Raw genomic sequence first — 13,733 nt, 5'->3', positions numbered from 1 at the left:
GCGCAGGTTTTGACGGGCAATGCAGGCACCGAAACAGGCTGAGGAGAGAGAGGCATGTTTTGTTTGCGGGTATTTCTTGTGTCTTCATGGTATTATAACAAGGAAAATCATGCAAACAGTGCATAGTTTAATCGGAACCCCACGTCGTTCAGTATTTCACTAGTTTATAAAAACTGTTCTTCGTTACGTGTAGGTTGTTGTTAACTTTGCATAGCAATAATATTACAAAAAAGAGCGTATTGCAATTATATTAGTTTGTAGTATACGTTTGTTTTATATATTTTGGAATTAGTCTTGTGTCGCCGGTCGGGTGTGAGTAAATGTATTTGTGTCGTCGTTAATTTACTGCATTAATAAGCCGTATCGCTACAGATCAGATCGGTACACAATCTGCATCATTTCTGTGCTGTAGTTTGCTTTACGTTACTGTTTTTCAATTTTGGTTAGAAATATGCAATAAAGCGGCAGTTTAATACTAGGATACTAGTAAGTTATTCAATTGAACGCCTTTGTAATTCGTAGTTGCTTGATATACAGCAGTATTAAACAAACATGTTGTGTCTGTTTAAAAGAGTAGCCTGTGCCAGATGGGTAGCGCTTTTTCATCACCCCAATCCTACACGGATTAGTACAGGGACAGGTGGAAATGCGCTTCACAAAAACACTTCAAGAAAGTTCAGCGCCTCTGCACAGAGGTGGACTGTCATGCCAGCCTGGGTTATTGATAAGTACGGCAACAATGATGTTCTGCGGTACTCTACAAATGCCATGTTTCCAATCATAAACTACCCAAATGAAGTTATGGTAAAAGTCCACTCGGCGAGCCTAAATCCCATCGACATTTCCATGAGAAGTAAGTGAGCTCGAAGTTTTTGTCCAGGTGATTTTGTTCCTGCTTCACCCAGAATTTAAAAATATATTGATGAAATAGCATCAGCTAAAATATATGTTTTTTATTTTACTTTTCCATTTGAAAATATTTAACTAGTCTAGTGCATCATAGAAAAGTTAGTTAATTTAAATAAAAATAAACTTTCAGGTTGACCAAAATCTCTGCTAAATGCTTTCCTCAGTGCTTTGTCACAACTGGACACTAGTCCACATTACAGACCACCATGCAATTGGCAGAAGGTCAAGGGTTGGATAGTTATGGAGACCTGCACCCTTACCCTGTAGAGGGTTCTCCCACCAGGGCAGGCTTGAGACCTGCCAGAGGGGCAGTAGGTTGAGAAAGACGTCTAGTTCTGTCAAATCCTTTTCTTTTAGTGTTACTACACAGTTCATTTACCCTGGTATCCTGGTTTTTGAAGACTGTGTTGTATAAGGTAGCTCTTGGGTTATTGTATTGTTCCTTCAGATGGTTATGGTGCAGCTACACTGCGTATGAGACGTGATCCTTTGAATATCAATGCTGCTGGGAATGAATTTCCATTAATTCTTGGACGTGATGTCTCAGGGGTGATCATGGAATGCGGGCTGGATGTGTCGTATTTCAAACCTGGCGATGAGGTAATGTCTCTTCTTTTTTCAGCTGAAGCTGAGATGCTAATTTCTATTTAAAATCTTGACCTTGAAAGAAAAAAAAAAGGAAATCAGCTAGGATCGCAAAGAAAAACCTTGAAGTAGCTTATTTGTAATGGTAAGCACATATCAAAATAGTGAAATGCTGCATATGTTATATCTGTTATTTATTGTGTAATTCAAGTCCAGCTGAAGGTATGGTAAAGGTTTTCTGCCATAAAGCCAGGTAAATGTACTAGGTCGCATTTGCTATGTGATTGTTACACCACCCCTGGAAGTGGCACAGTCACTACATCTCATGCCTTTCATCTCTTGAAGCTACATTTGAATTCTGCTCACGAGTGAGGTTGGTGGTCTCAGTCTGCATTGTAAAACGACCTCTGAATTAGGCACGATTGCTTTCAAAACCCAGGACCGAATGGCTTTATAAAATAACCTCCACAAATATTACACCACCAGTAGTGCTGAATTCAGAAATGCTAAAGGAAAATACAATCAAATGACAAGCAACAAAAAGACTTCTAATCAACACGTTTGTCATTTTATTTGAGTTGTTTAGTATTTTTAATTCAAATAACTGACGCAATACCCCAATGAGTTTTAAGTGTCATTCACAAATGCTAAAAAGGATAGTTTATTTTTGCGCTTCATTGGAAAGCAAACCCTCAGCACACTCAGAGAACAAGCTGTTTGTGGTGTTTCTTTTGTTTTACAGGTGTGGGCTGCCATTCCTCCCTGGAAACCAGGAAGTTTAGCTGAGTTTGTTGTATTAAGTGGAAATGAGGTACAGTTTTATTTGGACTACATTGAAAAGCATTGTAGTTTGACTCGTGTACAAATGTGCATAGTAATTTGGGTTTTTCATACAGTTAACTGGCAACTTCACTGTTTTGTGTATTAAGACCAGCTGCCTCAAGCAAATTCTCAGCAAATTCAGCATCTTCTCTGGTGATGTCCGCTATTTAACCATATCCACTACACAAGTTGTATTAGCCCTCGCAGGGGATGTATATATAGGGTCCTGTGCATGTCGCCCTATGTTCCTGTTTGGCACTTACTGTACATTTTAACATAACATTTATCAAACAATCTTATACAGTTGTGATAAAGTAAGAACCTTCTTTTCCACAAGCAAGTGAGAGTATCACACATTATTACCTGTGCAGGTGGTGAAGGTCAGTCACGAGGCTCACCTTTTTCATGATACTGATAGCTCTAATTTTTACATATATAAGACATGTATTAGTAGTGTACAGAGATACTTCTGTATACAGTACCGTCCAAAACGGTATGTTTGTATTTCAGGTGTCACACAGACCCAAGTCCCTCAGCCACACACAGGCTGCAGCCTTGCCCTATGTTGCTTTAACAGCATGGTCTGCCCTGGTGAATACAGGGGGGCTGAATAAGGACAACTGCACTGGGAAACGGTACGGCTCTTTATGTCTATTTATTAACTGAAGTATAAAACATATTTGTCTCCAAGTGAGACTGACACAGTTCCATCCTAACAGTCCGTATTCATTTCTTCTGTGAGCGTTGGCTGATTAACCTTTTTAACTGCCCTTTTACATATTTGTTGCACTACAAACTCAATTGTTTAGGTAAAGGGTGTGTTGTTTGTTTGTGTTTGTTGAAGGTAACTTGGTGGCTACATCTAAACTAGTCCTACCAAGGGTTAAGAAAGATTTTGGTAAACAGTCGTTACATGCTTATATGGCAGCTCGGTGTGTCTATCCTGGAATGAAAGGTTTTAAATACAAAAGAAATAAGAAACAAAATGGGATCAAATCTGACCCGCCTGCTTGATTTATTAAAGTATCTCTTTTTTTTTTCTTTCTTTAAATAGCATTTTAATTATCGGTGCTTCAGGAGGAGTTGGAACATTCTCAATTCAGGTAACACTTGAAATTACTGTGTTTCTTTTAGGTTAAACCATGTGCCTGGTAAATTCAAGTCGTGGGCTGCAGCATCAATATTAAACATCCAAATTGAAATGTCTGTTTATACCACAAGGAACTCAATAGAAGTACAGTATAACAGTTGAGTATACACTGACTCTAATACAGCTTTAGCTTGGTCTGTGTAATTATGTGTTTAAATTGAGATTCAAGCAAGCACTCAATCATCATGAATTTCTTATAAAAAAAGAAGTCTGACTCCTCTAGCAAACCAAAAACAGTACTCCAACTCTTTTTGGTTTGCTACTGTATACCATCATGAGCGATTTGGATTACAAATCCAATAAAAGCTAGAAGGTTCTGTATTTCGATTTAGGCAGCAGGAAGAGCTTGAAGAGCAGTGACAATCACGTTAGCTGTAGGACAGGGCAGCCAGGGAGCACAGCTGATACTGTACATGGGAAGACAAAGCTTAGAAAGCTTATCATTGGTGTATCATTACATCAGCTATTTTGTTGGTCCTGTGTCCACGCTATCTAATTTAATATGCAACCAATATGTTAAAACCACGTGAACCACTTCATTCATTTAATGAGGACGACATCTCACAAGTAGAGTGGTACCTTGAAATGTTTTGGTTTTTACCTTGCAGTTGATGAAAGCCTGGGGTGCCCATGTGACAGTTACTTGCTCCCAGAATGCAGAGCAGCTAGTGAAGGGGCTTGGAGCAGACTGCGTGGTGGATTATCAAGCAGGAAGTGTGGAGACACAGCTGAGAGCTCTCAAACCGTATGTAGCTATACAATATTAATCTCATACTACTTCTGATATACATGCAGGGCACTCGATTCCCCACTTCCCCTCCTTAAGCTTTATTGAAAATGCCCCATTACAGGTAGTCCTTGCACTTGCAACACAATTTGTTCCTGAAAGTCGCGTTGTAAGTCGAAGCACATTTTCCCATAGGAACAATGTTATAAATTGGGATTACGTTCCTGACTCTTCAGCCAGATAATAGTTTTGCAAAAATGACCTGTTATATTGTACTCATGCAAATATTTATTTAAATCTTTACACTCAGCCCGGTGATTATGCACATATTACTCAGACACCTCCCTGGCTTGTTTAAAACTCGGGGCTTTCCAATTACGTGTTCAGTGTGTGTTTGCGGTACTCCTAGCAGGAAATACGATCGCCTGAAGTTAAGCCCCTCATCATGTGACATAGTTCACAGCTTAGGTTTCGATTTGAGTGCATTGCTCTTATCAGTCATTGTTAAGGGCAAATCAATTCTAAAAAAAAAAAACCCAAAACCGCTAGACTGAGTAAGGGCGACCACGGCAGAACCTTCTTTTCCACAAGCGAAGAGTATCACACATTATTACCTGTACAAGTGGTGGAGGTCAGTCATGAGGATCACCTTTTTCATGATACTATTAGCTCTGATTTTTACATATATAAAACATGTGTTAATAACGGTCTCGCTTTGTCATAAATGCTGTATCGATGTCATAAAGTCGAAGCAGGGTAATAATGAAAAAGAGTGCCGTGCGTCGTAAATCGAAGCATCGTAAGTCGAGGATCGCCTGTACTTATGTAAGTGGCACAGTTTATATAATTGCAGATAATACAATTATTCCATGAATTGTACCCATTTTGCACTTCCATAAGCTACATAGGTGTCAAATGTGCAGTTTAACGCTGGTTTTATTTTTCAAATAGACGTCTGGCACTGCACTCACCTCTCAGTTTGCTTGCCTTGTCTTCCAGGAAGTCTGTTCCTACTTTACCTCCTTGGTCTTTTCAGCCCAGCAGTGTTAGTTAGTGGCTGAGAGCATGTCACTCAATAGGGGAGGCAGCTGATTGGTTATTGATATGAAAGAACCCAGTGAAGTGGTGGAGATACATTCTCCCATCACGGAAAGGGACCCAGGAAGTAGAAGACGGTCTAAAAACGTGGCTCGCAAACACCAGCCCAAAGACTTTCCAAAGCTATGTTTAAATGACGCTGTAGATGCCATCTTCCCCAACTAACACTTGCTCTGTCTTCTTGGTGAATGACTAGTGAGACTAAGGAGGGCTGATCAGTGGTTTGCTTTATTAAGTTTAACATTGCCCCCTCTAATTATGATGAGAATCTTTTTGGTACTTTAGCATTGTCTTTACAATATCTACATATTCCAAGATACAAGCAAAGAACAGGTGCTAATAAGAAAATTGATTTTAAAGTCTTATGTAAAAAAACACTGGTAGTTTTCTATAGCAGCAAGTTGCTGTATACAAAGCTGTTCTGTGTCTTGGTAATTCAGATGCAAAAGGTGCAATTCAGGTGCACTTTCCACATCTGATGCTTCTTTTTGGTCTTTCTAGTTCACGTGGACCAAATGCTGTGTTTCCTCTGTTTGAAGCTAATAATACATACACCATGTGTGATTTGAGAAAAGGGCAAGCGTTGCGTGCGTGCAAAAGAAGAGCTCTAACTCCTGACCCTACGTTGTGAAAAAGGGCCTGGAAGTGGAAAAATGCCCATTTTCATGATCGTTGACCTAATTGTTCTCCATTTCAGGGATGACGTATGCAATTAAAGCATGTTTCAATGGCTTATCAACAAAACCAAAAAAAAAAAAATAATAATCTATTGACTAAGCATTCAGGTAACCCCCAGTGTGTAAGCCTGAACTGGAATGACACTTTTTCTTTCTTTCTGAGTCCAGGTTTGATCTGATTTTAGACAATGTGGGAGGAGACACGGAGCAGTGGGCCTTGAGCTGCCTGAAGCCATGGTCTGGAGCCAAATATGTCACCCTTGTGACACCCTTCGTGCTCAACACTGATAGGCTGGGAATAGCCGACGGAATGCTTCAGTCAGGAGTCACCATTGGCAGTAAAGCGCTAAAGGTAACTAACTGTTTGTCTAATTAAAACTGTCATGAAAATCCCACCAGATAAACACCCAACATTAGCCTGGTGCTCATAGGATTTTATCAGCATAGGTCTACACAGTTTATATTTTGAGCGTCCTTTGCCGTGTGGGGTCCTGTTCTTTTTGGAGGATGCTCTATGGTCAAGGGTACAGTTCAGTAGTACTTCACAAAAAGGAAGGTCCTCTAATACTATTATAATTTGGCCTTCAAAGTTTTTTTTGCCACTGGTCCATGTATTTCTCATAAAATTGAGGGCATGATAATGTGTCTCTCTTGATATGGAAGTACTTTTTATAAACCGAGATTAACAGCATAATTTGCAATGACTTTCGTTACGACTACATGAGTATTGTAATATTACCGATTATGTCTTCTGGCTTAGTGGGCACAATTTGTCCACAGGCGCAGCTTTGAGGATCACTGCTATAATAAGTGTAGTTTTTGTGTTTCTGGTAATAATCTACTAGATTGTGTATTGTCTCTCAAACCTGTATTATTCATTAGAATACCACTGGATGAACATGTTGATCAAACAAAAGAAACGCTGGTAAATTAATGAAATGAAAGTGCTTAGCACACTGAGTGAGGTGTCTTCACTGGATACATGTTATGATACTGATGCCACCTATGAATTAATGCTCAATCTAAATTTCATCTTACTAATGACCAGTCTGGGGGGCTCCCGAGTGGCGCGTCCGTTAAAGGCACTCCGCTTGGAGTGCAGGATGTGGGTCTGGTTCCAGCCAGTTCGAGTCCAAGCTATTCAACTGCCAACTGTGGATGGGAGTTCCCAGGGGGCGACGCACAATTGGCCGAGCGCCGCCCAAGTGGGGAAAAAATAGGTTGGCCAGGGTGTCCTCGACTCACCGCACACCAGCGACCCCTGTACTGGCCGGGCGCCTGCGGACCTGCCTGTAAGCTACCCAGAGCTGCGTGGTCCTCCGAATCTGTAGCTCTGAGGTGGCTGCATGGCATGCCCACAGAGTGAAAAGAAGCGGATGGCTGACGGCACACATTTCAGAGGACGCATGTGTCCGTCTTTGTCTCTCCCAAGTCAGCGCGGGGGTGGCAATGGTGAGCCAGGTTGAAATAAAAATATTTGGACATTTCAGATTGGGGAGTAAATAAGAAATAATTGGCGATTCCAAATTAAAATAAATAAATAAAACTAATGACCAGTCTCTAAACTCTACTACTGAATTCTTCAAATATAAAGACACTGTAATTTGCTAAATTTTCTTCTGTATTTTGTTGCTTGTTAAAATTATGCTTTCATATTTGACTAAATTGATTGTGATCTAAGTTTGTCTTATCCCAAAAATATCCATAGGTTACTTCGCAGCAGACAAAGTAAAGATAGTTTTTTGTTTTTGAAACATAAGTGACTTGATACAGGAAAAGACCAAACTCCATGTTCTGAAAATCCCTGTGGGAAGCATTGTTTTGAGAGAGCAGCGTGTGAAATAGCTTGTTAAGTGAGATGTTCACATCTGTTTTTGGATAGGCATTGAATCTCTGTGCTTTGTTTCAGCCCAACCCCACCCCCCTCCATAAAAAAAAAAAGGGAGTAACTAACCCCAGCAATCGAGTTAAATGTAGTAGTAATAATAATAATCTTTATTTTTATATAGCGCCTTTCATAATGGACCACCATCACAAAGTGCTTTACAAGGTACAAGACTAGGTTGTGTGAACTATGCATCAGCTGCAAAGTCACTTACATGAACGTCTCACCTGAAAGACAGAGCACAAGGAGGTTAAGTGACTTGCTTAGGGTCACACAATGAGTCAGTGGCTGAGCTGGGATTTGAACCAGGGGTCAAAACTGTTTGTTATTAGTGTCTGTTGCCTGGTTATATATTACTGTTCTAGTGACACAGGTGGAGGAGCTGAGTAATACAGATGATCCTAAGGAACTCGCTGTCAACACCAGCTGCAGAAAGCAGAGCTAAACAGAGGAGGAAGTTGCTTTGTTTGAACTTTTCAATGTGCTTTTCATAATTTTTGTTTCCGCTTTCTTCACGTTCCTTCCTATTTTATTAACTCCCTTTAATGCTCACCCTCTTCGCGTCACTGTTATGTGGTGGGGAGGGGTGGTTATACCACGATTTAATATCAAGGCCGTCTTGACAATAGGAAATCTTGTTGGTCCCCAAACAAAGTTTTGGAATTTTGGCAGCGAACCATTTTAGTTTGTATTTAATTATCCTGTAAAACATCTTCCTCCAGTTTCAATCATTCAGTTATTTGTAAAATCCATCTGTGTTATGACACTAACAGTTCAGCTTGTAGTTCTGCTTAGCCTGCTGAAGTTTTGACAAACCCCCCCCCCCCCCCCCCCCCCCCCGTTTGATTAGTTACTTGCTGAATTCAACTGTTAGCTCACTAGCAGGGAACACATTTGAGAAGTTAAAGTGACGAGGTAATCCACAAACTGAATACTATGATCTACTGTATAAGAAGACAGGCTAGTAGGATGAGATGCCTTCAGTCTATAAAAACAGATGAGGAAGGGTGGGGTGGGGGTAATATGTGTTATAAGTCCTTGCTGTGAGTCATAAGATTAACCCAAGTTACGATTTCAAACTTAAGACGAGAGGGCAGAAATGTAATCAAAGTATGTTCAGCGGAGCTTAATACTGTACATAAATGGAGTAATTCACCAGGTGAAGTTTTGGTAGCTGAAACACAGGGATCATAACTAAACAGTTAAGATGCTGCCTGTTGTGAAATGTTCTTTTTGGGGGGGATGAGGGGAGGGGAGGGGAGGGGGCAATCGAGAGAACAGTTCCCAGCATCGCATACTTGTTCCTAACATCAATTTCGTTCTTGTCGAGTAGAGCACTTGTAAGTGTAGACTATATCTGCTGATTGGGTCTTCTGCTTGGTTTACAGCATCTGTGTAAAGGAGTGCATTATCGCTGGGCGTTGTTCGCTCCTAGTGGTCCAGCCCTGGATGAAGTGAGTGAACTTGTTGATGCAGGAAAGGTATGTTGATCTTCTCTCTGTTGATACTTTGCATGGCAACACAGACCTTTGTTCTTTTATACCACACCTGTGTTCCCTAATAGAGAGAGTACTGCATTTGGATTGATCATCTGAAACCAGAGGTTTTACTGTTGATCAACAACATACAATACATTAATTAAGACAGTGGGGGGTGCTCGTCTTTCATTTTTACATGAAAAGAAAAATCCAGTGCTTGCAGTACTTTGGTTATGTTGTGTAATGGCCAGTTTAACAAGGATGTGTACAGTATGGAGTCCTATGTATTGTAAATGTATCTTCTGTTAACTTGAACGGAAGAGCTTTCCAGTACATAATGTGCATACCGTGTCACTGAAAACACTGACCCAAAGTTTTTTTTTTTTTTTTTTTAATGTTTGCTTTAGTAGGGAAACCTGGACTATTTATAACTTGACAAATCTGACTTGTCCCTCAAGATGTTAAACCAAAACAAGTGTACAGTAGTAGTAATTAAATAAAATAAAACTAAATGATACAAAAACTGCAAAACTTGCTTAAAGCATCTGTTTTAATACACAGTGATGTTATTGTGAAAACTTCACTCCTAACGCACCGTTCAGTAACTGCTAAGGAGAGAGCGCTGTGCTATTGAACGCACCCCTGGTTTCAGCAGGTCTTAACGCAGTTCTCAGTTGTCTATTTGGGACCCCTTTGTGCTGTCATCAGCATCACTTCAGCAAATCTGTTAAAGATGCCACACCCCGAAGTGTAAGCCGACCCGTGGCAATAAGGCAGGCACTCTATCACGGTGCAAGACATGTCTTCAGAATACCATTTCAGCACAGTGCCTTTTTTTATGTCTTCGCTCCATTTATGCACCACAGAATCAGGGGCAAGTGTCGTTGGTGTTTGCCCTGGCATTTTTGCTATGAATACAGCCCCATGTCTAAGAAATTATCTGTGACTGTCATTTGCTGGTTTCTTAGCAACTGAACATGCAAATAACACTTTACATTTTTTTTAAATAGCACAGGAGACATGTTTTTGTTCCATAAGAAATGCAGCTGTAAGGATTAAAATCCAGGGATTTTGTAATACTTCACTTAAAGCTACATGCTGCACAAATGGGCTGAATTAATTTGATCACAGCAACAAAGCAATGCTATAGGGGCAATAGCTAATGAAATAATTACACAAACCTTACTTGTAGTGCATTTCCATTTACTGTGTAAGTCTGTGGTGCAGTTTTGAAAGAATCTTGGGTGTTTTCAATTAAAATAAATGTGCTAGGTTATAAAAAGATCATTTTATTTCACTGTTATCTTCAGGGTCTAAATGTGATACTCATTTGTAGCTAAGATTTCTAAAGCTAATTCGTTAAATCTCTATACCTGGTAACATGATGTGTTCGCCCTTCAATATAAGACTGTCATATACTGGTGTCTACATAAGTCTAAATTATTTTTTTGTATATATTTTTTATTCCCTTAACCGTGAGTTAATGTAATAAATACACCCCCACTGTCGTTTCATTTACTACACAAATACATTTGTCAAAAAATAGAGTAATTAAAAAAAAAAAAAATGCTACCTTCTTTTCTCTCTTTTATTAGAAGTAATATCTATTGTGCTGCACTGCACATTAAGAGGCTAGCATGTACTTGTAAAATGCAGCTGGAGATTGCAAATGCCGTTTCACACACGGGTTTGAATGGTGCCAGTATGTTTGTCAAGATATGCAATGGGCTGAACTCAATGCAATGACTCATCCTTGCTGGTCTGTAATTCCTAACCTGTTTTCGCTGGACTACCAATATTCCCACAGGGACACAACTTCACACAGTCGTATCACTGCTTGCTGCCCTTCAGCAATTCTGTCTGAAACAAGACCTACTCATTAAGTATTTACTGCCAGAGACCCAGGCTTTTCAATCGGAGGAAAGAGCTGGGCTTACTAACAGTAGCTTTCTTACCTTCCCATAAATAGTAACAAAAGAAGAAAAAAACAGAGAACACAATGTTTTTCAATTCAAAACATTGAGGCATATCCAGTGAACAAAAAAGGAATATAAAAGCCAGGTTCTCATTTCTGTGAATGTTTATGGGAGGAACCCATTCCCAGTGTCAACCTTTTTTACTGATTCAATCTGCTGTTTGTGTTTGTCACTGTTCATCCCCTAAAATACGGGTTCTTTGTACTTGACATAAATGGCAGATTTATAACCACTGAAAGTGTGTTTTGATGTTTAGGATTTACTTTAAATGTATATGTAGCTGAGTAATATGAGTAATTATTCTAAACAAGAAGAACCTGCTATTTCCCACCCATTACCCTTCTTGTATATGTTTAGTCTTGTTTTTTGTTACAAGTATTGTCATCAACTGTTGGACACCCATGTCTAATTTAGACATTTACAAGAAAAAGTTTTAGTCCGAAAACTTGTATTGTTGAGGTAAACAAGTTTTACGTAAGGGTTGAAAATAATGATTTCAGAAACATAACTTCTTTCTTTGGTCTGATACAATATTTTGGTTAACTTTTATACATGGGCAATATTTTTTTTATATTTTTGTTTCTGTACAAGCAACTCAGACACTAAGTGATGCGTGCATGCGTGTGTGTGCCTGTGCATGTGCGCGTGTCTACACAGCTTTACATGAGCAATAATATTTAGAACACCACCACTATATCTCACTATACCCTTGGGGTTGAGCATAGCCTTTTTGCTTCAATTGCACACAACCCTGGTAATCCATTTATGCAGAATGAGTCATCATTTTTGACACGGTTAAATGGTGCAGCTGTAATTCTGCTGCAATTCTTTTATTTAGCTAATCTCTGACCATTATGCAGTGTTTAATGAGGGGCTGGGTACTCATCCACTCGTGTCTGCAAACAGGAAGAATTTCTGTCTTAGTCAGTTAATTATAGTGAAAATTGAATGACTCACACAGTCATGATAGGCTCGTCCTTTTCATCGTTAATCAAACAAGTGGTTGATCAGTGGCAGAGATAAAAGGTTCAGCCACAAGAATTCTGCGGCCTCTTCATGTTTTGTTTAGTTTGTTGTCGGTTGTGTTGGTGGAACAGGCTCATTAGGAGTGCAGTTTTGAGAGGTATTGACTGACGTACGTAACATTGGTAGGACTATCTTTAAAAAAAAAAAAAATATATATATATATATATATATATATATATATATAAATAAATTCAACTGCTTGTCTGAATTGCAGAAAGCGGTGTGGATTTGCTTTAGTTCTGGAATGGCCTTCATAAGCGCCACATCTCAATCCAATAGAAATGCTTTGGCCTGATCTGAAAAAAGCTGCAGCCAAGCACTGTGGATCCAGTCTGTCTGAGCTGAAGGAACTATGCAAGACAGAATGGGCCCAGATTCCCAATGAAGCCATAATAAAAACAAAAGGTCACACAAATGCTACAATTACGCAGGCGTGCCATGTTTCAACTACAATTAATTATACAATTACAATTGTAACTAACTAAAGGTTTGCTGCCAATTCTTTAAACACACATTTCAATTTGCGGAAGTGCTTCTTTATCTTTTTTTTTATTAGATTGTTTGTTAAACTACCAGAAATTATGTATTCCGGTTTTTGTCTGATTACTTGGTTGCTAATGTTCATTAAAGCCTTGTATTTAACGTGTTGTCTTGAATTCTCTTATATTAAGTGTAGGGCACCAATCCTTTTGTCTGCAACTGTTTTTTTTTTTTTCTCTTTTGTACACAAACAGAAATTCAGGCTTTGTAATGATATAATCAAATTAAGAAGCTTACAAGAGGGCTGTGCCTGGCCAACAGACACAACCCTCTTCTACAGTGTTGGTATTATAAATAAAGAAAAACACCCTCAAAAGCACAGTGTGAAAAGCAAGTAAAAAAGGACAATGAAGCAAATGAAAGTATAAAATGATATGTTATCATTTTTTAAATGAGTTAATTGCCTTCTTTTCAGATCCGTCCTGTTGTAGAGCAGGTGTTCTCCTTTTCAGAAGTTCCCCAGGCCTTTCAGAAGCTGGGAAGAGGCCACGCCCGTGGGAAGACTGTGATAAACATCAGTGGGGATCTGCAGTGACCTGACTGCTTTCCTCCACACATCTTAATTCATTTTCTTTGCAGAGCCAGCACTTCTACGTTCTTATTATATTTCTGAAATCTAAAATATTAAATATATTTAAATCACTGTGTCAGTTTCTATCTCAAGTGTGCCATGATAAATAATACACCTGTGTTTTAAAGTAGAATGGTTTCTTGAAAAGATGCTGGGTTGTTTTTAGAGACTATGCGACACGTGTCTGTAAAGAAAAAGAATAGAAATTCCACGTATTTTTAAAAAACAAATGTGTTTACCAAGTTTTCCTGATGCCTTTTTTCTAGTACTTGTAAAGAAGTGTAAATTA

At 39.2% G+C, this 13,733-nt stretch overlaps 1 protein-coding gene across 1 annotated transcript; it reads left to right on the top strand.

The window, feature by feature from the left end:
• The first annotated feature begins 61 nt into the window (after positions 1-61).
• rtn4ip1 (reticulon 4 interacting protein 1) lies at positions 62-13,518 on the top strand. The gene is made up of 9 exons (XM_041251271.1): positions 62-853; positions 1,358-1,509; positions 2,237-2,305; positions 2,827-2,951; positions 3,371-3,419; positions 4,075-4,211; positions 6,137-6,320; positions 9,242-9,334; positions 13,289-13,518. Exons 1-9 carry the CDS (start codon positions 553-555, stop codon positions 13,406-13,408), a joined length of 1,230 nt encoding a protein of 409 aa, XP_041107205.1. The 5' UTR covers positions 62-552; the 3' UTR covers positions 13,409-13,518.
• The last annotated feature ends 215 nt before the right edge of the window (positions 13,519-13,733 follow it).

The sequence above is a fragment of the Polyodon spathula genome, chromosome 5, assembly GCF_017654505.1.
Source record: "Polyodon spathula isolate WHYD16114869_AA chromosome 5, ASM1765450v1, whole genome shotgun sequence".
Taxonomy (NCBI): Eukaryota; Metazoa; Chordata; class Actinopteri; order Acipenseriformes; family Polyodontidae; genus Polyodon; species Polyodon spathula.
This window is presented reverse-complemented; position numbering and strand designations above follow the sequence as displayed.